The sequence below is a fragment of the Colias eurytheme genome, chromosome 11 (genome assembly GCF_061535395.1).
Source record: "Colias eurytheme isolate Ceu_HAF_F1 chromosome 11, ilColEury1 Martin Lab GWU primary, whole genome shotgun sequence".
Classification (NCBI taxonomy): Eukaryota; Metazoa; Arthropoda; class Insecta; order Lepidoptera; family Pieridae; genus Colias; species Colias eurytheme.
Window position 1 is genome coordinate 6,892,842 of NC_142990.1, and position 20,671 is coordinate 6,913,512.

General features: G+C 32.5%; 3 protein-coding genes and 2 long non-coding RNA genes across 5 annotated transcripts; 2 read left to right on the plus strand and 3 right to left on the minus strand.

Moving 5' to 3' along the window:
• Positions 1-2,369: 2,369 nt before the first annotated feature.
• On the minus strand, positions 2,370-4,078 carry LOC149904684 (NADH dehydrogenase [ubiquinone] 1 beta subcomplex subunit 7-like). The gene is made up of 3 exons (XM_090107552.1): positions 3,798-4,078; positions 3,507-3,675; positions 2,370-2,497 (listed from the first exon to the last, which is right to left on the minus strand). Exons 1-3 carry the CDS (start codon positions 3,904-3,906, stop codon positions 2,419-2,421), a joined length of 357 nt encoding a protein of 118 aa, XP_089963678.1. The 5' UTR covers positions 3,907-4,078; the 3' UTR covers positions 2,370-2,418.
• A 978-nt stretch (positions 4,079-5,056) lies between these two features.
• On the minus strand, positions 5,057-5,582 carry LOC149904685 (uncharacterized). Its single transcript, XR_016457253.1, has 2 exons — positions 5,334-5,582; positions 5,057-5,223 (listed from the first exon to the last, which is right to left on the minus strand). It is a non-coding gene; the product is annotated as an uncharacterized LOC149904685 (long non-coding RNA).
• Positions 5,583-7,432: 1,850 nt separating this feature from the next.
• LOC149904686 (serine/threonine-protein kinase Nek8-like) lies at positions 7,433-14,186 on the plus strand. The gene is made up of 6 exons (XM_090107358.1): positions 7,433-7,504; positions 7,591-7,681; positions 12,511-12,681; positions 13,299-13,459; positions 13,538-13,688; positions 13,883-14,186. The coding sequence occupies exons 1-6, from the start codon at positions 7,434-7,436 to the stop codon at positions 14,117-14,119; spliced, it is 882 nt and encodes a 293-aa protein (XP_089963484.1). The 5' UTR covers position 7,433; the 3' UTR covers positions 14,120-14,186.
• A 52-nt stretch (positions 14,187-14,238) lies between these two features.
• On the minus strand, positions 14,239-17,388 carry U2A (small nuclear ribonucleoprotein polypeptide A'-like U2A). Its single transcript, XM_090107359.1, has 6 exons — positions 17,194-17,388; positions 16,899-17,046; positions 16,318-16,482; positions 15,478-15,662; positions 15,052-15,201; positions 14,239-14,493 (listed from the first exon to the last, which is right to left on the minus strand). Exons 1-6 carry the CDS (start codon positions 17,273-17,275, stop codon positions 14,447-14,449), a joined length of 777 nt encoding a protein of 258 aa, XP_089963485.1. The 5' UTR covers positions 17,276-17,388; the 3' UTR covers positions 14,239-14,446.
• A 2,652-nt stretch (positions 17,389-20,040) lies between these two features.
• LOC149904688 (uncharacterized) lies at positions 20,041-20,671 on the plus strand. Its single transcript, XR_016457284.1, has 2 exons — positions 20,041-20,111; positions 20,472-20,671. It is a non-coding gene; the product is annotated as an uncharacterized LOC149904688 (long non-coding RNA).

Sequence of the window (20,671 nt, forward strand, 5' to 3'; positions counted from 1 at the left end):
TTTCATACATTATGTAATCTAAGTACTGTATACTGTACATTTACCCGCTTGCTATCTAAGAAATGTGTCCCTTATTTTTTTAGCCGTGGTCACCTAGTTAGAAAGAGACAAGCTGGGACGAAAAACACTCACTCGGATCGGTGTTTATGCCATGGTGCACGGTCTATAATAGTTAGTAGACTTTGGTTGGTAGTTACCCTGCCTTCCAAGCCAGAGGTTGATTCCAACTCAGGGCTCAGGGCAATCAACTCAGGGCAAATAGTTGTGTGATGATGCATCACTGATGAACATGGATGTTTGCTCTGGGTTTGGGTGATAATTATAGATAGGTATAAGTATTTATTTAAAATTATATAAATAACTAGCGGTCCGCCCCGGCTTCGCCCGTGGTACATATGAAAAATAGATGTTGGCCGATTCTCAGACTTACCCGATATGCACAGAAAATTTCATGAGAATCGGTCCACCCGTTTCGGAGGAGTATGCAGACTAACATTGTGACACGAGAATTTTATATATAAGAATTAATGTTCAGCCATTTGGTTTCCATAACAAAAGCAAAAGCTTAGTATGGGATCAGATCATGCCACGTGTGAAAAATGTCCAGCCCCCCTAGACAAGTGGCTTTCTATTAGCGTAAAGTTCAATAGAATAGATTATAAATGTACCCTAACCCTACCCTACCCTATTACCGAGACTTTGCTGTTTGTCCGTCTATTTCTATCTCATGAACCATGATATTGAGAAATTTGACAAATTCAGAGAATTGTATTTTTGTTGCCGATATAATATGTGTAACAACCAATATTTTTGTGTCTATATAAATAGGTCTATCAACATTGGTTTAACAGTTCGGTGTAACAGATGAAAAATAAATTATAAGTAATGTTATGTAGTATTTAGTGCCACACAACCTCTATTAAAATTATAAGAAACAATGAAATTGATAAATGTAATTCCAAATGGTATTTTATTATTTGTTTTATAGTCCAGTCTGTGGGGAAATGTAAAAGCCTCTGCTCTACAAAAGGTGGCGTAGAAAATGTTTTGAAACAATATTGTTTAGGTATGAAAGGTTAATAAAAATCCAAGTTTTCGACCTTGACGGACCCAGGCGCTAGCCTCCATCTTGAATTAAAGGTGCTAAAATTAGGTATATTTTAAATAACTTCTCCATTGTTTACTAAATCACAAAAGTTTCTATGAGGGGTTCAAAGAAGACAAAAGTACCTACATTTTTTTGATACATGATTATTCTGTAAGTCTTAAAGGTAAAAAGTTACAAGCGACGGAAATAATAATATTTACAGAAATCATATAATTTTAATTTTGTTTAAAAATTGTGCAGAAATCTTTTTTTATTCTTTTTGATGGCCCGGGCTGGTTAATGGTGGCTTCTTCATTATCGTCGCTGAAATTTTCTGTTTTATTGTCTGTATTTTTAGTTTCCAACCATGAAATTTCGTCGATTAAATTTACTTTTTATTGATAACTTTACGAATCGTTCATATCGGATATCTTCTAAGGATTCCTTATCCATGTCCCCTCCGTAAAAATTTACTAGAAAGCTTGCTCCAGCGTCTTCGATTTCTTCTGGTCATGATGACGAAATTTCATGGTTGGAAACTAAAAATACAGACAATGAAACAGAAAATTTCAGCGACGATAATGAAGAAGCCACCATTAACCAGCCCGGGCCATCAAAGAGAATTAAAAAATGATAGCTGTACAATTTTTAAACAAAATTAAAATTATATGATTTCTGTAAATATTATTATTTCCGTCGCTTGTAACTTTTTACCTTTCAGACTTACAGAATAATCATGTATGAAAAAAATGTAGGTAATTTTGTCTTCTTTGAACCCCTCATAGACACTTTTGTGATTTAGTAAACAATTGAGAAGTTATTTAAAATATACCTAATTTTAGCACCTTTAATTCAAGATGGCGACTAGCGCCTGGGTCCGTCAAGGTCGAAAACTTGGATTTTGATTAACCTTTCATACCTAAACAATATCGTTTCAAAACATTTTCTACGCCACCTTTTGTAAAGCATAAATACCTACAGACTGGATTATTATGCCTGGTTTACATTAGTCCAGTCCAGTGATAGATCCATCTAAAAAAGTATGCAGTCTTGTATATGGTTTGGTTGTCAAATTTTATATCCAGTGCAACTTTGTGAGTAATTGGAATAATGTACTGGGTACATATCCAATGCTGGACTGGACTCTCCATGGGTAACTGAAATAAAACTAGAACTGGAATAAATCTATAATAATGATGTAAATCAGCATAAAGCAAAATTATCAGAGATGTTGGTGAAAGTCCTTCCATTCTTAGTCCATTTGCTTATTGAAAGAATAATATTCATTACTGAATCAATCTATTTCTTTATTAACATTTGGTTTTCATAAATTAAGCAACTCCTACAAGGCGATTTTCACGAATACGTAGACGGCGTTCCCGCTCAAATTCCTTCATCCGCAGAATATAACTAAAAAAAAAAAAATTCAAATTTAAAGTATTCTAAAAAATAATATAAATATTATAGACCATATTTTTTTTAATGAAAGTTATTAGTTTTAGGGCCGATTTTTCAATGCTTGGATAAAACTTATCCGTCCAATAAAGTATTACACGATAGTATTAAAATGTCACGTAAACTGTCAAATATGGGCAATAAGAATATGTTTTCAAAATGGTAGTTTTATAAATTATTCGACAATTAAGTTTTATCCAAGCATTGAAAAATCGGCCCTTAATTGTTTCATGACAATTTATTGACCACAAATAATTACATTTAAGTATTCTCAATGAAGATCTATTCAGTATTTTGGTAGTTTATATTTTTATAGTGGAGGTAGCCGGCATGTGACAACTATGGACCAAGATCAACATAATATGTAAGATCCATGAAGCCCATCAAGCAATGAAGCTAGTTATTGTAACTTAGGCCGGAAGATACTGACACAAAATTTCGGGTCATTTGTTACAGGATGGCGGTTCTACAGGGGTCTTAGTACGCAATGACAAAAAGAAAAATGATGGTCAGAACGCTAGTACCGGCGGCTTAGTCGCGTGGGCGTTAGTCGAACTCGTTGGATAAATAGCGAAAGTCAAACGATTTGTAACACAAAAATTTTAGAATTTACCGATAGCCCATAAAAAAGATGTAGGCGGTAGTGTAATGCCATACTTTTCCGGTGTGACTTAAAAAAAAAATAGGGTGGTACTAAGACCCCTGTAGAACCGCCATCCTGTTACAAATAACCCGAAATTTTGTGTCAGTATCTCCGGCCTAACTTTTATATAATTTTAAATTTAATGCACTGGTTTAACTCATAATAAGCTAAGATTTGATAGGTGATCAAGCCCATCATCAGGTACTAGGTAGGTAAAATTTTTAATGATCTCATTTCATGTCAAATTTCATTAAAAATAACCCTTGCTATAAGCTTTTTTAACATATTTATTATTTTATGGAATAGGTATATAATACTTACTCTTGGTGTTCACAATTTAAATAATCGTGTTTCTCATGAGCACATTTGTAAACAAGTGGCATATTTTTATATCGGCATACTTGATATTCCAGCAAGTAATGGGAGCAATAGTCACGATACTTTGGAGGAATTTTCGCAGAAATTAAATCTTCTTCTTTGGCTACCATCTCTGTGAAAAAATGAACCTTTTAATAGGTACATGGGAGATTACATAACCAAAGTTCCAATAAAATAATAGTTCTAAAATTATATAAAGATCTAAAAACTCTCAATAATTAATGGAATAACTACCTCGCTGTTTTCTTTCGTATGAAAATCCATCCTGAGAGTTAAAAGTCGGTTTATCATCCATATGTAAGTCTAGATGTCGGGTATTAAAAGTTCCCATAATTTGCCCCATGATGTTGAAAAGTTTATTTTCTGATATAAATACTTAAATTTTGAGTCTAAGGTGGTAATATAAATTTTACTGTGATTATTTAGAATAATCACAGTATTTACGAAAAAGCCAAATAATAAGGGGTTTTTGACAAATTGGTAGGAATAAACATTTAACCTCAGCAGAAGTCAGAAAATGTCAAGCAAGGATGTCAATTGTCAAGTGACAGATGACTCATGACAGTACACGTCATGGGGCTACCAGGTTCTTGATTTTCAATAAACATTGTTTCTATAATAAGTTGCTTGTTAATGAAAATAACTTTGTTTGGTCAACTCTTTGAGTTAGTTTTCCTAAAACATTTCATTTTATACCTTTTTTTATACATTCAGCTAAGTACTTGAAAATCTCAAACATCAAAATTTAATATGGTTTAGCTCGAATTACTTTTAAGTAGATACACAATACCTACCTACTTTACATTTTACAAAATAAGTGGTACCTACTCATTTTGTATCACATTCGTAGGTGGCTTGAATCGATGTAGGTATATAATATTGCAGTTGGTTTCGTAAGTTGAACTCTTCATTGGTATTTGGTATTCATTTCACTACGAACACTGTAACAATAACTGCAACCAAACTAGATATGAGTAACTTGTTAGTGTATGAATAATTAATTCCAACAAAAATATTTTATTCCCTTCTTTACATTCACATGACAATATGTAAATGATTATTATCTATCGAATGACGTACTAATTTATGGTTAAAAAACTATATAAAATAAATTTAACCAGAAGCAATTAATAGAAAAGGTCTTACTAAGATCACGTTAGTTTCTATTTATTATTTTGTGGGTTTATTATAGGTAAACCAGAATCTGATGGCAATTAGGGAAATCAAAATTTTAAGTGTGCAACCCTAGGGAAAATGGACTGAACGATCTTGATACTGCTTATTTTTTATTTTGTCCTCAATATCATTACTCACATTACATAAGTGGACAATACTGTACTTAATAATGAGATATCCACTTAATATTACGTAGGTACATACTTACATGTATAATATACAATTATACAAATTACTTTTATACGGGTAATACAATATATTATTATTTACACATACCTATATTATTTTGTATATTCATTACCAGTAGGTATGCCATGTGAAAATATCGATATAATGATAATGTAGATCAAAACTGCTTATAATTTTTTATAAAATAAAATAAAAATAAAATAAAATTATGTTTATTTTCGTAAGTATTAACAGACACACATTATAAAATTGACTTGGACAGCTTGGACTTGACGAATAGCCGTATTGGAAACTCCTGTAATAAGTTTTCATAAAATTATATTCTAATCAACAAACAATATTATAGTTACCTACATATATAATATTTTTTAATATATAGTATCAAAACGGGTAAGTCCAATTTACCAATAAAATCTTCAAAATTGAAAATTGTGATGTGTTTGACCCTTCTTCATCGAATGTTTTTCTATACGCATTATAAACAACACCTCTTGCTAGTGATCGCAGCGGCTTTTTCGACATTTTCGAAGATTTTTTAGACAAAATCTTAAAAATTATTCATCAACTGCAAAAAAGACAAATAATTTGACATCCAATTTGATAGTTGTCAAATAAGTTGCCACATAAAAATCTTTTATTTCTTAAATATAAATATGCCATCAGATTCTGGTAGACCTATATTATTATTGTTTTTTATTATTTTGTGTTATAAAATGACACGGACAGAAAACTGAGTTTATACTTATATTATGCCTACGTATCAATATTACATGTAAACATGTTATTATATTACATATATGATTTTATCACTAAAACCTTTACAAAATACCTATAAACATGGACGCTTAGATTACAAAATAAAAGACAGATGGAGCGTTGCCGAACTAAACCGAATAATTTATCGTCATTTCCATAAAGCTATGTGTGCTGTCATTTCGCCGTTGCACTGTACGTACACGGTGCTTCTGTGTGGGTGTTATGTTACCAGATATTGAAAATTTTCCCAAAATTTTCCCCGACTACGGAAGAAAGAGGGTTATGTTTTTCGAGTGTAGGTATGTATTTATAATATTTCTTTGACACGCCCTGCAGTATAAACTGTTGGATCGATTTTGAGTTGTGACTTATGAAGTGTCATTGCAATCATCTGAATTATGAAGGTAGCTGTGGTGGTAGTGACGTAGGCTACATAAATTATTAGCAGTCATGTTTTAATTTTTATTTTAATATAAATTCGGGTTTTTGATATTATTTTATAATATTGTAAAAATTATTTTATCACCTATCTACTAAAGTTATACATGGACAAAATAATTTTATTCAATTTTTGTTAAATAAATTACATTAAATTTATTAAATAAATTACATTAAAAAAAGTTTTTATTTTTCAAAACATATGAATGCGAATAGCGGTAGTTTTTAGTCGAGAATGCGGGACATTTTATTTTCATCATATCCATCATATTGTGTTCACATGAATTAAATCGCACGCGCAAGCGAAAACGACGCTTTTTATAGAAGTAACAAAAAAATGTATAATGCTTTTTAAAATAATCTAATAATGACCATGAACTTTTATTGCACTATACAAATAATCACATTCACGATCGAAAAATCCAACAGCACTACCCCGAATATCTTTTAACCATTTTACCTCTAAAAATGGCAAATTCATTTTCAAAATACTGGCAGCATACGTTGAAGTTTTGAATTCCTTCGTATTTGTAAAATTATTATTTGTATACAAAATTAAATAAGCCAAATAATCTACAGAAAATCTGTAAAACGATGTTTTATCTTTTTGTTTGTTTTCGGGAACAAGTTTTACAGCGTTTTAATATCACAAGACAGCATTTTTTTACTAAAATATCAAACCCCTTTTGACGTATTGCATGACACTAGAATCGCTATAGCACTAGCGGAGGAACGTATTCGTTTTTGATTTCGTATTTTCTTTGACAAGGGCGATGAATGATTGACATGCTCCATCTGTATTTTATTTTGTAATCTAAGCATGGACGTATATAAAAAGATAGACGCCGTTCATAATATATAATATATTCCTGCGCGGGTTACCAGCGCTAACAAGCGCCGATAAGCGCTTTTAAGTTTTAAGTTTCAAGCTTTCTTTCTGAATACGCCCTTAGATATAAGCTTCTTGGTCACAGCACAGTCCATATACAATATGGTGATAATTATGGTGATATTAATTTAAAATACACCTTATTTATTTTTGTGGTAGCTGATGCATTTTTATATTATGATCTTGAATATACATTTATCTTTCGAAAATGGATGTTGCTGTAGCCTTAGATTACATTACAAAATAAAATATTTGTAATCTAAGGCTGTAGCATTATCGAAAAAAAATCACGTTTGCTTGTCTATGGTAAATAATTAAGTTTTTTTTAAATAAATGTGGGTACTGCGAAAAATCATACCTTTTTTCTAATACACGAATATTTCTATATAGTTAATTGACATTAAATTCAGGCATTAAACAACATGGATATAACGAAAAGATTTAAGAAAAACAATTTAAAAGTTTTAAAAACAATCGGACAGGGAACTTACGGGTTTGTATTATTGTATTGTTCTTTTTCCATTTTCAGTTAGTTTAAAATCGTATTTCATGCCTTGTGACCTAATTCACGTCTTTTAGTAACGTTTACTTATGTGAGAAGCGGAAGGATAAAGAATTAACAATCGTTAAGGATATAGAACTAAATATTAAAATACCTGCACATAATAAGGTAAGTCTAGTAATATTATAAAATATGTTTTTTGCATACATTATATAGAGGTCAAAGATAAACGGCAGCATCACGAGCGCATAATATCGTTCGTTCATAATATTATTAGCGTAAATTTAATTTACATAACATGTACATAACTAAGTATTTATAAAAAAAAAAATCAGTAGGTATTGCAATTTTTGTATGCATCATGCGATAATTTGAGGATGTTATGTGAGGACGTGAGATGTATTATTATATCATTATTTTTATTTATTTTTTATTTTTATTTTTATTTAAAAAACATCACATGCCATTACAGGACGATGCCCAATGCGACACAGATACAATTTTATTTTACAAAAGAAACTTATCTACTTATATACTAAATAAAAATTACATACATAACTTAACATAGACATAGAAAAATTTAAAGAACTTACTAACAATAACAGATTAACTGCAATATCCCCCTTGCGAATTCACTCATAGGACAATGAAATAAGTCCGCTCTTTCGTGCGCTTCATTTATTATGCGGATGGCCCGTACCATTGGTGCTTTCGCAAGAAGGTTGGTTCGTGCTGTGGGCACTAGCAACAGTGGTGAACGGTGCCGTTTCCACGCGAATCTGGTGGGGACGCAGAAACTCACACATTCAAGTAGTCTTGAGTTCTGTTCCCTACCACGAAGAAGACTTATAATATAAACGGCAAGCGAAAAATCTCGCCGTACACTCAATTGATTGTACCCCACCATACCCAATACAAATAAGGTTGGGTACATCAACGGATAAAAAGGATATACACCGTACAATTTTAAATATAAGTGTCTCATGAATTTATTTTGGACCCGCTCCAACATTAAATTATATTTGTCCTCATGAGGAGCCCAAATTGCTGCATTATGTTCTAAACGACTTCTTACTAACGCGTTATACAGGACCTTAAGGGTTGTAATGTTAGTGAAATCTTTAGCCTGTCTCAAAACAAATCCAAGGTTCCTGTATGCCGTTTTACATGTTTTTATTATATGGTCACGAAATCTTAGATCAGAAGAGAACCAAACGCCTAAGTCCCTACCCTGCGTCATACGCTGAATTGAAACTGGACCTATTTTGTAGTCGTACAAGAGAGGAGACTGAGTTCGATGGAAACTCATTACTGAACACTTAGCCGGATTGAAGTGAAGCTTGTTCTGACTACTCCAATGAAGGATCATAGAAACATCATTTTGTAGGCGTTCACAGTCCGATAGATTTCTTACTTCGGCGTATAATTTCAAATCATCTGCGAATAGTAAACACTGACCATAAGTGAGGACGTCCGGCAGGTCATTAATCATTATAGTGAACTCTAAAGGACCGAGGTTACTTCCCTGACTTACACCTGATCTAGTGAAATATGACTGCGATTCGCAGCCATTATAGTCGACATATTGTTGTCTGTCTTTCATATAGGAGGCCCAGAATTTTATCAGTTTCGGAGTAAATCCCACCTTCGCAAGCTTTCCCAATAGCACATCATTGTCTACTGTGTCAAAGGCTTTTTTGAAGTCCAGGTAGATAACATCTACCTGAACTCCAGTGTCCACTGCAGGTACTACGTATGCCATTAAGTTGAGTAGATTAGTAGTAGTACTTCGCGCCGGTCTGAATCCATGTTGTTCCTCGCATAGCTGGGCTGATACCTGCGAATACACACCCGCCTGTATTGCCGATTCAAAAACTTTTGCTGGCGTTGAAAGAACGGCTACTGGTCTGTATTCGCTGATGATCGGCCCCGCTTTACCCTTAGGAACAGGAATAACTCGAGACGTTTTCCATATATTTGGAAAAATGTTAGAGTGTAAACAGGCGTTAAATATGCGTTGAAGAGGTTCAGCCAGCACCCTACTACAATCTTTAAATATGAATGCTGGTATACCATCTGGGCCAGCAGAAGTTTTGGGTTTTAGGCGCGCCAAAGCTTTTCTGACCTCTCCTACTGTCATCATATCGATATGAACGCGCGCGCTACTCGACCCCATAGCTGCGGCCGCATTTGTATCTAAAATTGGTGCACAATTGCTGTAAACACTTTGAAAGTACTGAGCAAACTTAATAGCACACTCTTCATTATTCAAAAGTCTACCATCATTCATAATAATGTTACTCCTGCTCGAAGACCTTCTATCTTTGACATATTGCCAAAATAATTTCGGGTCTTTCGAAAACTGAAGTTGTATTTTATCTTTATATCTATCATAAGCAACTTTAATATCAGTTTTTACGGCCGATCTGAACAATGAGAATTCATTATAATCACTCGCTAACTTAGATTTTTTATACTGTCTGTGAAGTGAAGCCTTTAATTTAATTTTATTTATGATTTCTTTTGTATACCAGTCAGGGTAGTGATACTTACACGAACTATTATTTTTTTTAGATTTTCTAGGTACGCATTCATCTAAAACATTATCTAGTATACCATAAAAATATTTTAACATCTCATCGACGTCCTGTATGTCGTATAACGCAGACCAATCTACTGAACCTAACCGCGAATATAAAAGGGGAAAATCGGCCTTATAAAAATTCCATTTCGGGCGCGCATTGCAGTCGGCACCGGACGCCGGCGCCGGTGACTCCGGTGCTGTGGAGACGATGCGCACGCTCACTGCGAGCGGCGGGTGGTACTCGTCCACGGGCACCAAGGGCTCGTCGGCCGTCGACACCGACACCTCCCCGCGACACCCTGCGTGACAGACCCAGTCCAACTGACGACCCATACAGTTAGGCACGGTGTTATGTTGAGTGAATTCGCAATAGGTTAAAAAGTATTCATAATAATTGCTTATATTTACCGGACATGAGTAGATATTAAAGTCTCCGATAACAATAATTTCTTTATACTTGGTACATAAATTTTCTATTATACTAAACAACAATAAGTAATCATTCTCAGAACTATTTGGAGGAATATAAACTATACAACACAAGAATAAAAAGTTATTTTTTAAGAAAACACTTGCACATACCATTTCAAAGACACAATCGTTAATCGACACTGAGGGTATGCGTACCGGTCGTAGCTCGAACCGCTGAGTGGCCACGAGAAATACACCACCCTGTTTTCGACCGTCCGATCTGTCGCAACGTAATATTTGAAATCCTAAAGGAATAATTTCGGAGTCTTGTATTGATTCATTACAACCGGATTCCGTGATGGCATATAAATCAGAGCTTACTATATTTAAATTGTTTCTAAATTCCTCCAATTTTGTTCTAAGACCTCTAACGTTTTGATAAAAAATATCTATTGATTTAACTACTTTTCGGTTTTTTTGCTGCCTTACGAAACCAAATCCATTCGCTAAACTCTGCATTGACTGGCCAAATTTCGGGTTGGTTCAATGTATTAAATAAATTTTCTGGTACACCAATAATAAATGATGCATAATCCCGCGCCGTTTTGTGTTTAATTTTGTCTATCTTAATAAAAGCATCCGGGCCGCAAACATTTTTCACATAATTTGTTAAAGTTTCCAACGAAGTTTCTGGATGTAAGCGCCATACATGCAAGTACTTTTTACGTTCCATTCCTTTTAATATTAATGAATCTTTATTACTCCCTACACGTACGCTCTTACGTTCACTCGATTGCTCGTTGTAGTTGGTAATATTGATATTATTATTTTCACGCCCATTCATACCCATCTCTTTACCTATGTCTTGCCCTTCGCAATCCCCTTTATCTTTAATCAAAGGCGCGCAAGTCGAAGCTATTTTTATGGGGGATGCTGACGACGTCGTAGATTTGGTGGCCGCAAAAGAATTTACACTTAATATCTCTGTGATAGCATCACTTTTATTAGCTTCCTGTAATGGCTCATTAATATATGTGTATTTCGAAGATCGCGAAGTGTCACATCCTGTTTTTGATACATTTGCCCTGGTGTTAATTTCAATGCATTGTTTTTTTTCAAGCGAACTCAAAATCATTATAACCGCGTCTAACTTGTTATTTGTGTCACTTAGTTGCTTTTGCAAAATAGCTATTACGTTTGCTTGGATATCTAATCGAGAATTCATTTCGGAACGCAATTGAATTAAATGCTCCAGCAACAAAGAATCCGTGCTTATAGGCGAAGACGTATGATATCTTAATTGATTCCCGCGCTGCATATTTATATTATTATCGGGTGTAGCGAGTGACGTATTGCACACAGTTATAAAACTCTTATTTGGCGATTGAGTACATTCAGAGCAAACCCAATTTTTCTTGTAATCGTTAGTAAATGCGTGGAACAGTTCTATTTCAATATTAAGACATTTTAAGTCATACCTTTTCAAGCATTTTAGCTTAGAGCATTCCAAATATAACTCATCGTGTATTTGCAAGCCGCAAGCATTACAATCAATTTTGCTAGTCATTGTAGATGTAACAAACCGGTTTCCGTGCGTAGAGTCGGTGTGCAAAAGAGATGAATTATTTTAAATCTCGTTTTAATTCGCAGGACCTCTCCTTTACCCGAGGTGAGGAGGAGCTTCCCCTCGCTCGTTAGTAATACAGCGTCCAAAAAATAAGTTCACTTCACTTTAGTACTTATTGCACTGTTTATCAGTTTACTTTTTTGTTAATTTCGCATGAAATTAGCACTCGATAATTTAATGAAAACAAATAACACGTCTGCGCTCAACGACAGCAAGAACACACACATATATATCTTCGCATCCCAAATATTTTTAAAATTTGTATTTTTTCAGGCCACGATCTATCCATTACCTATTTGGATAGTTACCTACAGGCAAAAGTAATACAATAAGTACTTACCTAATTAATATTAAGTAATTTTTGTCTATTTGTAGGACATTGCTAATGAGGTCAATATTTTGTCATCTATGAATCACCCTAATGTTATAAAATTCTATAATTGTTATTATGTCGAAAATCACGTTTTAATATCAATGGAATATGCAACTAGCGGAAACTTAGCAGAATACATGTATCAGAGGTGCCCAAAGCTCATAAAACAGCAGGTATAAAAAGATGCATTACATTGTATATTACACGGATCACAGTTTTTTATAGTAACCAGGTAGGTATATTTTAACATACATATGCATTTCAAAATCAACGGGTTTTATTCCTGGCTAGGAACCTGGCAGCTTGTTCGCAATAATGGTGATAATTAAGGTGATAATAATTTAAAATACACCTTTTTTATTTTTGTGGTAGCTGTTGCATTTTTATATGATCTTGAATATACAATTTATCATAATTCGAAAATGGATGTTGCTGTAGCATTATCGAGCAAAAAAATCACGTTTTCTACATTATTGGAGCCCCCCTAAATATGTATTTATATATTTAGCTTTTTTAGCATTTGCTGTTTTAGTAGCAGCAGAAATACATCATCCCTGAAATTATTGTATATTTAGTTTTATTTATTTATTAAAGCGTTCAATTGCTTTTTAAAATATTATCTAATTGAGAAGAATAGAAGGATCACGGGTGGCCAAAAGGTCAGGAGACGCAGACAGACAGACAGACGGCGAAGTCTCAAGGACCCGTTCCTTTCGGCAAATAAAAACACCACTTAAGCTACCCGCATTTACATATTATTATGTGCTTAAGATTTGAATTTTATTTTCAGGAAATTTTGTTTTTCTTTTGTCAGGTGCTCTTAGGAGTACATTATATCCACAGTTTAGATATAATTCATAGAGACCTGAAGGCAGAAAATATATTACTGACAGGTGAAAATGGTGTATTAGTAAAAATAGGAGATTTTGGGATATCTAAAATGTTAGCAAGGTAACTAAAATCTGTATTATTCTATTACATAACATATTTTAATTATCGTGATAAGTTTTAATGACATTCGTATTTTAGTGCAAAGAAAACTGCGACTGTAATTGGGACGCCTTATTATTTAGCGCCAGAGCTTTGTGAAGGAAAGCTCTACGATACTAAAAGTGATATTTGGGCTCTAGGATGCTTATTGTATGAAATGTGTACACACAAAAGAGCTTTCGATTCTGAAGTAAGTTTAATCTCGTAATAATTTGTTAGTTTATGTAAAAAAAAAAATTCCTCCTACCTACCAATCGAGCATACAGCCAACCGCTTGTGTTTAAAAGGAGGCAAGTTGCCATTATTTCCTCTCTATATATTTTTTTTATTATGCTCGTGTTATTTATAACTTTTACGTTGTTTAAGAAATAATTATGTTTTCAGACATTAATTGGATTGGTTAAAGTAATAACTAGTGGCAGTGTCCTTCCAATTGATTCGACTGTATATGAGAGAGGTATACAAGATCTTATAGATTCTATGCTATCTATTCTGCCTGATAAAAGACCTACGATTAAAGAGATCTTGGGTCGTAAGATTCTTCTTCCAATGATATACACGGTTTATTTAGACGCGGGCGACGATTACTTTTTAAACAGTAAATTAAATGAATTTAAATAATGATGTCTATGTTAACAAATTAATATTTATTACTAGGATTTATTTATTTATGTGTGTATACAAGCTAGTGAAGAAATTAAATGTGATCTTATGTGATGTGATATGAAATAAAACAACAATTTATACTTAAAATATTTTATTATTTAAAGTTAGTTGTGGGAGTTTGTAAAACTTATATGAGGAATGGTAGTATCTAGTGTAGTATCAATCTTTTTCGCATAATATTCTGAAGTACTCTGTTCTTATCAGCAAAATATGTGAGTATAGAATGAATTTAAAGAAGTATCTGTTCTTATAGCTAATACCATACACAAAAATATTGTTAAATTATTGTCCATTACTTTGGCTCGTATCCATCTCTTCATCTTCTTCTTCTGAAATGATAGGATCAAATAATTAGTTTATTATTGTTCAATGTCGGAAATATATTACATATAAGTAAAATGAAAATCGATAATACTATAAAAAAAAACTAAAGTATGAAAGTAAAATGAGATCAGATGGACGACACTGCTATCATCAGCATGTCCTGTTAATAAAGTATGTGATTATTCATTATCCATGCAATATCCTAATCCACCATTTGAATAATATTTCGGCCATCTTTAGACTTAGAAAATATTATAATAAATAATTAATTTCTCTTAGCATCACATGTAAACTAGCAATTATATATTTTATAGAACGATGGTATCTCATACTTTCAAAAATTACAAATCTATACTAACATTATAAAGCTGAAGAGTTTGTTTGTTTGAACGCGCTAATCTCGAGAACTACTGGTCCGATTTGAAAAATTCTTTCAGTGCTAGATAGCTCATTTATAGAGGAAGGCTATAGGCTTTATATCATCACGCTACGACCAACAGGAGTGGAGCCACGGGGGTGAAACCGCACGGAGCAGCTAGTTAGCAATAAATGAACATGCTTACGTTGGCCATTTTGTTGTGTCTGTGGCGGCAAAGGTTTCTGTCCAGGTATCTGGCCGGCTTGTAACATCCTCGTTAGCCGCTCCACCTCTTGCAATGATGACGCATTCTTGATGGCTTCCCTGATTTTGTGTATCTCTTGGGGCGTAAGATCTAGAAATTGTTTTCAGAATTTAATGTATTAAAGTATTTTTGATGTTATTTGGATAAATATGCATGTGGTCACATAGAATCTTAGAGCAGTTTGGTGACATTTTATGAAATCAAATGAGGTCCAGGTAATAGAATTTCATAGGATATAAAACCTTGACCAAAACAAGAAAGAATTTGATATGTCGAGTGAAACTTATGGCAACTATAAAAGTATAAAATAAGTTATAAAATGTGAACAATTACAACTTAAAAAAAATATATATAAAAAGTTCTTACTTGTAACTTTTGGATCTGGCATGTTCCCTCCAGGCACAAATGTCTTGGCTTTTCTTGTAATTTCTTTCTGAATTTCTTTTCCCTTTTTACTCTTGAATAGTGTATTTGCTTCATCCCTTTCCTTTTGTTTGATCTTTCTGAAGTCCAGAAGCCTTAGTTCTGGTAGTTTAAATGCCACATATGCCCTGTTATCATTCAAAACAAATTTAATTGATTGCCTAACAATTTTATTGTGTTCTATTTTGGGTTTTCTTGCAGTGAAACAAATATTTCTATTTCATTACATTAATTAAACCATAAATTCCTAAATTTATCAATGCTCAAAATACATAAACATGTACTTTTTATATATTAAGATCTTAACTGTATATTTTTAGCTATATTATTGTTCTCTATGGGTTTGTATCTTCTATATAATAAAAATGAATTGCAAAATGTGTTGGTAAGCGCATAATTTGAGAATAGCTGAACTGATTTTGTTAATTCTTTTTTATAGAACTTCTTGAAGTATGAGGATGGTTATTATGGAGAGAAAAGAAAATCATGTGCCATGGGTGAAGCTGAGGCGGACCGATAGTAATCTTAATACTATTATAAAGGCAAAAGTTTGTAAGTATGGATGTATGGATGTTTGTTACTCTTTCACGTAAAAACTACTGAACCGATTACAATGAATTCAATGAAATGAAATTTAGCACACATATAGAGGGTAACTTGGATTAACACAAAGGATAGGTTTTATCCCGGAAATCCCACGAGAGCGGGAACTATGCGGGTTCTCCTTTGAAAACGCGGGCGAAGCCGCGGGCGGAAATCTAGTATCATAATAATTAATCTTACCTGTAGTGTTGTTTATTGGCAACTGGATTATGCATGAGAGAAAGTGTTCGAAGCTTAGTCAATGAGGCCAATGGATCAAGATCTCCCAATTCTGATATATTATTATTTGTTAATATTAGGGATTCCAAGTTAGGCAAATACTGTTCTAAATTTTCTCCTAGCCGTCTGAAAACAAAAGAGTATTTATTCACCAAGTGTATTTCACAGCTAATTGGCTAAGCTAGTTTATGAAGAACCTATGCTGTTTATTGAGTGACAATGGTTAATTAATTCTATGAATAATATTATTTAAAAGCACAATTCAATAAGAATTGGCTAATTCCACAGTTTTAAATTTGAATGGCTGATTAAGTAAGGCAGTAAGATATACATACGAAGGGTAGCAATTAAAAATAAGTTTGAGTCTATGTGTCATGGATAAAAATATTTCAAGTTTCTCCTGTCTTAAATCCATTTAAAATGCGATCAGCAATTGATCAATCGAATAATTGATTAATGAGCAGTTACTTGGTTAGTAAAATTTAAAAGGGTTAGCTTATGCTTATCTATGGTATGTTTAATTGTTAATAAACAATACTTACACAATTCTGTTGTTATTTAGAAACAAGCATTTTAGTCTTTTAAGTAATGGAAATCCATCGAGTTTCCTGATATCATTGTCCGAAAAATCAATTGTATCAAACTGGTCTAAAGTGGCACCCATGTTTTCTATTTGGGGAATCTTGTAACCTGTAAATATAAAATGTTTTATTTTTTACTGGAATGTCATAAAAAATTGTAGTATTATGTCTTAGTTAGTTCATAATAACTTATCCTTGATTATATTAACATAATAATAACAGATATAAACACACAACAAACAAATAAAATTATAACCTCTAAGATCCAATTCTCGATCTCGACAAGGATTCATATATTGCAACGAACTTTGAATTAATTCAATTGTAAGTTTAACCATTTTGAAATAGTTTTCATGTAGTGTTACAAATAAAATAGCAATATGATCTTAGTTTTTTTAAAGTTTGATTAATTGCGTTTGGTACGCCGATTGATGAATGATGATTCGATTGATCGTTGGAAGTTTGGAACTTGGAAGTTGACAGTTGACACTTGACATTTTACCATAAACAAAAAGCTTCATTATTGTTGCCCAAAGAAAATAATATATATAATCTAAGTATATAATATACAGGGTGTAATCGTTAAGTGTGCACAAGCGATTATTCCGTAACTATTGCAGATATAAAAAAACTTTAAACGGATATCGAAAGTACTTAGCCTAAAGCGAGGCCTAAAGAGTAAAATGACCATAATAAATTTTTAAAAATAAAACGAGAAATAATAAAAAAATTAAAATGTTGTGTGGTTTTATGAAACGGTAAAAGTCAAACTTTTCGAACAATGCGCTACACAGACCAAAAAGTTTGAGACGATGTAATAAAAGTTTCACTTTAATAAAATGTTACATTAAACGCTACCTGAAAAATATCCATTTACCTATGATAGCATAGTTTTTCAGACAAATTAAATGGGGACATCCATTTTCATGATAAATTAAGATACACTAGCGCATATACGATGATACGTGTTTAACGGGTTAAAAATTACGAAAAAATTATAAGGTGCATTTTTATGTTTTGGTAAACTTTCGTTTTACTTAACTACTTAATCTATGCTAAAAAAACTTAAATCAATACAACAACAACATAATAGACGTTAAAAGTTTTAGTTTATAATATTTATAAAAACATGTTTACCAACGTGACTGAATGCAAGCCACGCCTTTGCCAAAAAATAGTAAAGTATCGACACGATGTGGACACGACCCATTATACGAGCAATCATTTAAGACGAATTTTATTGTCATAAGGATCAAGGTTCGCCGTGCCGAGTATAAGTTAATACTTATAATAAAAAAAAATGTATGCGTGTACTAGAGTACGCACGTAAGAAGTGAAACTTCTTTATGACCTTAAAAATTTCACGAGTATGGCGTAACGCAAAAATGTCACGCGTACAGTGTAACGCAAAAATGTCACGCTTACGGCGTAACGCAAAAATGTCACGCGTACGGCGTAACGCAAAAATGTTACACTAAATTTTTGTCCAACCCCGATAAAGAAGTTTCACTTCAAAAATACAAATAAACAGTAATATGTTTATTTGATATTAATTATTTGATATAAGTAAGTCAAAAACTGTCTATCAAATGGTCGTATGCATCGTATGTCTCTTTTTTTTGTATAGAAAGACGTTGACATTATTGTATTATGTTTTTTATGTGTGCGTAACCGGGGCCATCATTTTTCGAAAGTTTTTCGAACTAGTATTACCTACTTGCCTATAACCACCAAGAAGCTTATATCTAATACACTGGAGATTGCACTATGACCATTAACTTGTCACAAGAAAATATAACCTTGAATGACGTCAGTGTTGTTTTTTGTCTCTTTCTGTGGGTGACCACACTGGTTTGTATATTCAGGATTTTTCGAAATAAAAAAAACTAAAAATCATGGTCTATAAATAATAACGACATATATTTTTAACAGTATTTATATTATAATATTACTGGACAACTTACATTAATAATTATCATCTTTATAGGTACATACCATTTTAATTGGTAGAGAATGATAGTTTTAAATAACGCTTGATAACTTTTGATCTCATACTACGATTTTTTAATTAAAATGAGTGCTACATACATTAAAACATCGTTTTGGTTACTCAAGCTTCAGTCTAAAACTTTTCAATATTCCAAAGGGAGAGTTGCATCGCTAGTGTTGATGTGTGGTAATGATATTACAGTTCTCAGAAATTCGTATGTCTTTCAGGAGCTGTACTTACGGTTACTAATGGTTTCATGGTGGTTAATTATAATATATTTAAAATTACTTTATCAGTTGAGACGCAGTAACAAGAATGTGGTAAATAAAAAGGTATAGTACTTTTCAAAAGGTATTTTTTTTCTGGACCGTAATCCTCAGGCTTAAAATGCAAACTGCATATTCTGGCATGTTGATAAATTTTACCCTTGATAGGCACTATGGACAGCCATTTATTTCTTTTTATTTCATTTTTGGAAAGCTGAAATACGTAAAACAAAAAAATATTAGGTTAAAAAGTATAAATTTCAATGTAAAAAAGAACAAACCACAAAATGTGAGTGCAATACCGATGTCGTGTGTTGTTTCATTACTAGTATAAAAAAAATTAAAATGGTGTTCTAAATGTTCATCATAATATTGTTTAGCAATATTATATTATCGTCGCTATCACAGACTAATAATAATATACTACGTATACAAGTCGCTATCCGTAAAAACCCATCATCATGGTTACCTTACTTGTTAAATTTGTTTGTTGAAAACTTGTTGAAAAATGATGAAAGTATTAGGAAAAGAACTTAGTTAACATGATTGCTTAGTAAAATGATGATAAATTTGACGATTTTTGCCATTAAAATGATTCTAAACAGGTAAATGCATGAGTATTGAGGAATATTGTAAATAACGTAGGGTAAACTCACCTAATTATGTGACTCACTTAATTCGGAGATACAACGTTTGGACTCTTTTACAGCGTTATAGGAGTAAAATCCAATACATTAAAATTAACCCTATAGTATGGTAATAAAGCTTCTTTTCGTGTACAAATTTTTGTTAAAATCGTGCGGGTGAGATAGTAACAATCACGGAATTTGTCACTGCGCCCGCCAATCGCCATGTTTGACGTTTCACCGGTAGCGTGCAACTGTGCTGTCATTATTTAATTAATTTTAAATAGAAAAGGTGAGTGTAAGTTCATGATACTTTGACAATTAATTGTTAAAAACATATTCTTGTTGATACCGATAAAGGTTTTAGTAATTTTTCATTTGTTTTTGCATAATACCTTATTTCCTGGGTTCAAAAAGTTAACGATTTTCAAGATTGCAACTCAAAACAGTGTCACCGAATTAACCAAGCAAATTTTTATTATTTTCAATTCGTGTATAAATAATTGTTTTTAGTACGTATACGTTAGTCGTTTAAGTCAGAAAATATTTATTTTTACTCAGGTTTAAAAGTAGGATCGCTTTCAAGCATTTTTAAAAAAGACCGTTATTTTTTTTATCACATAATTAAGTGAGTTATTTTTTTTTATTTTAGACAGCATGGAGGAAGACAAAAATAAAAATAGAAAATATAATGAAACAACGCTGACATCCGCAATTCAAAATATTCTGCAGTCAAAAATGAGTCTGTACACTGTTCACACAAACAATTATAAAGTCCAATATTAATTTTTTATGGTTCCCCTCTTTTGATAATTTCTCATTGATAAATAAATACATAATTATTACTTTCAA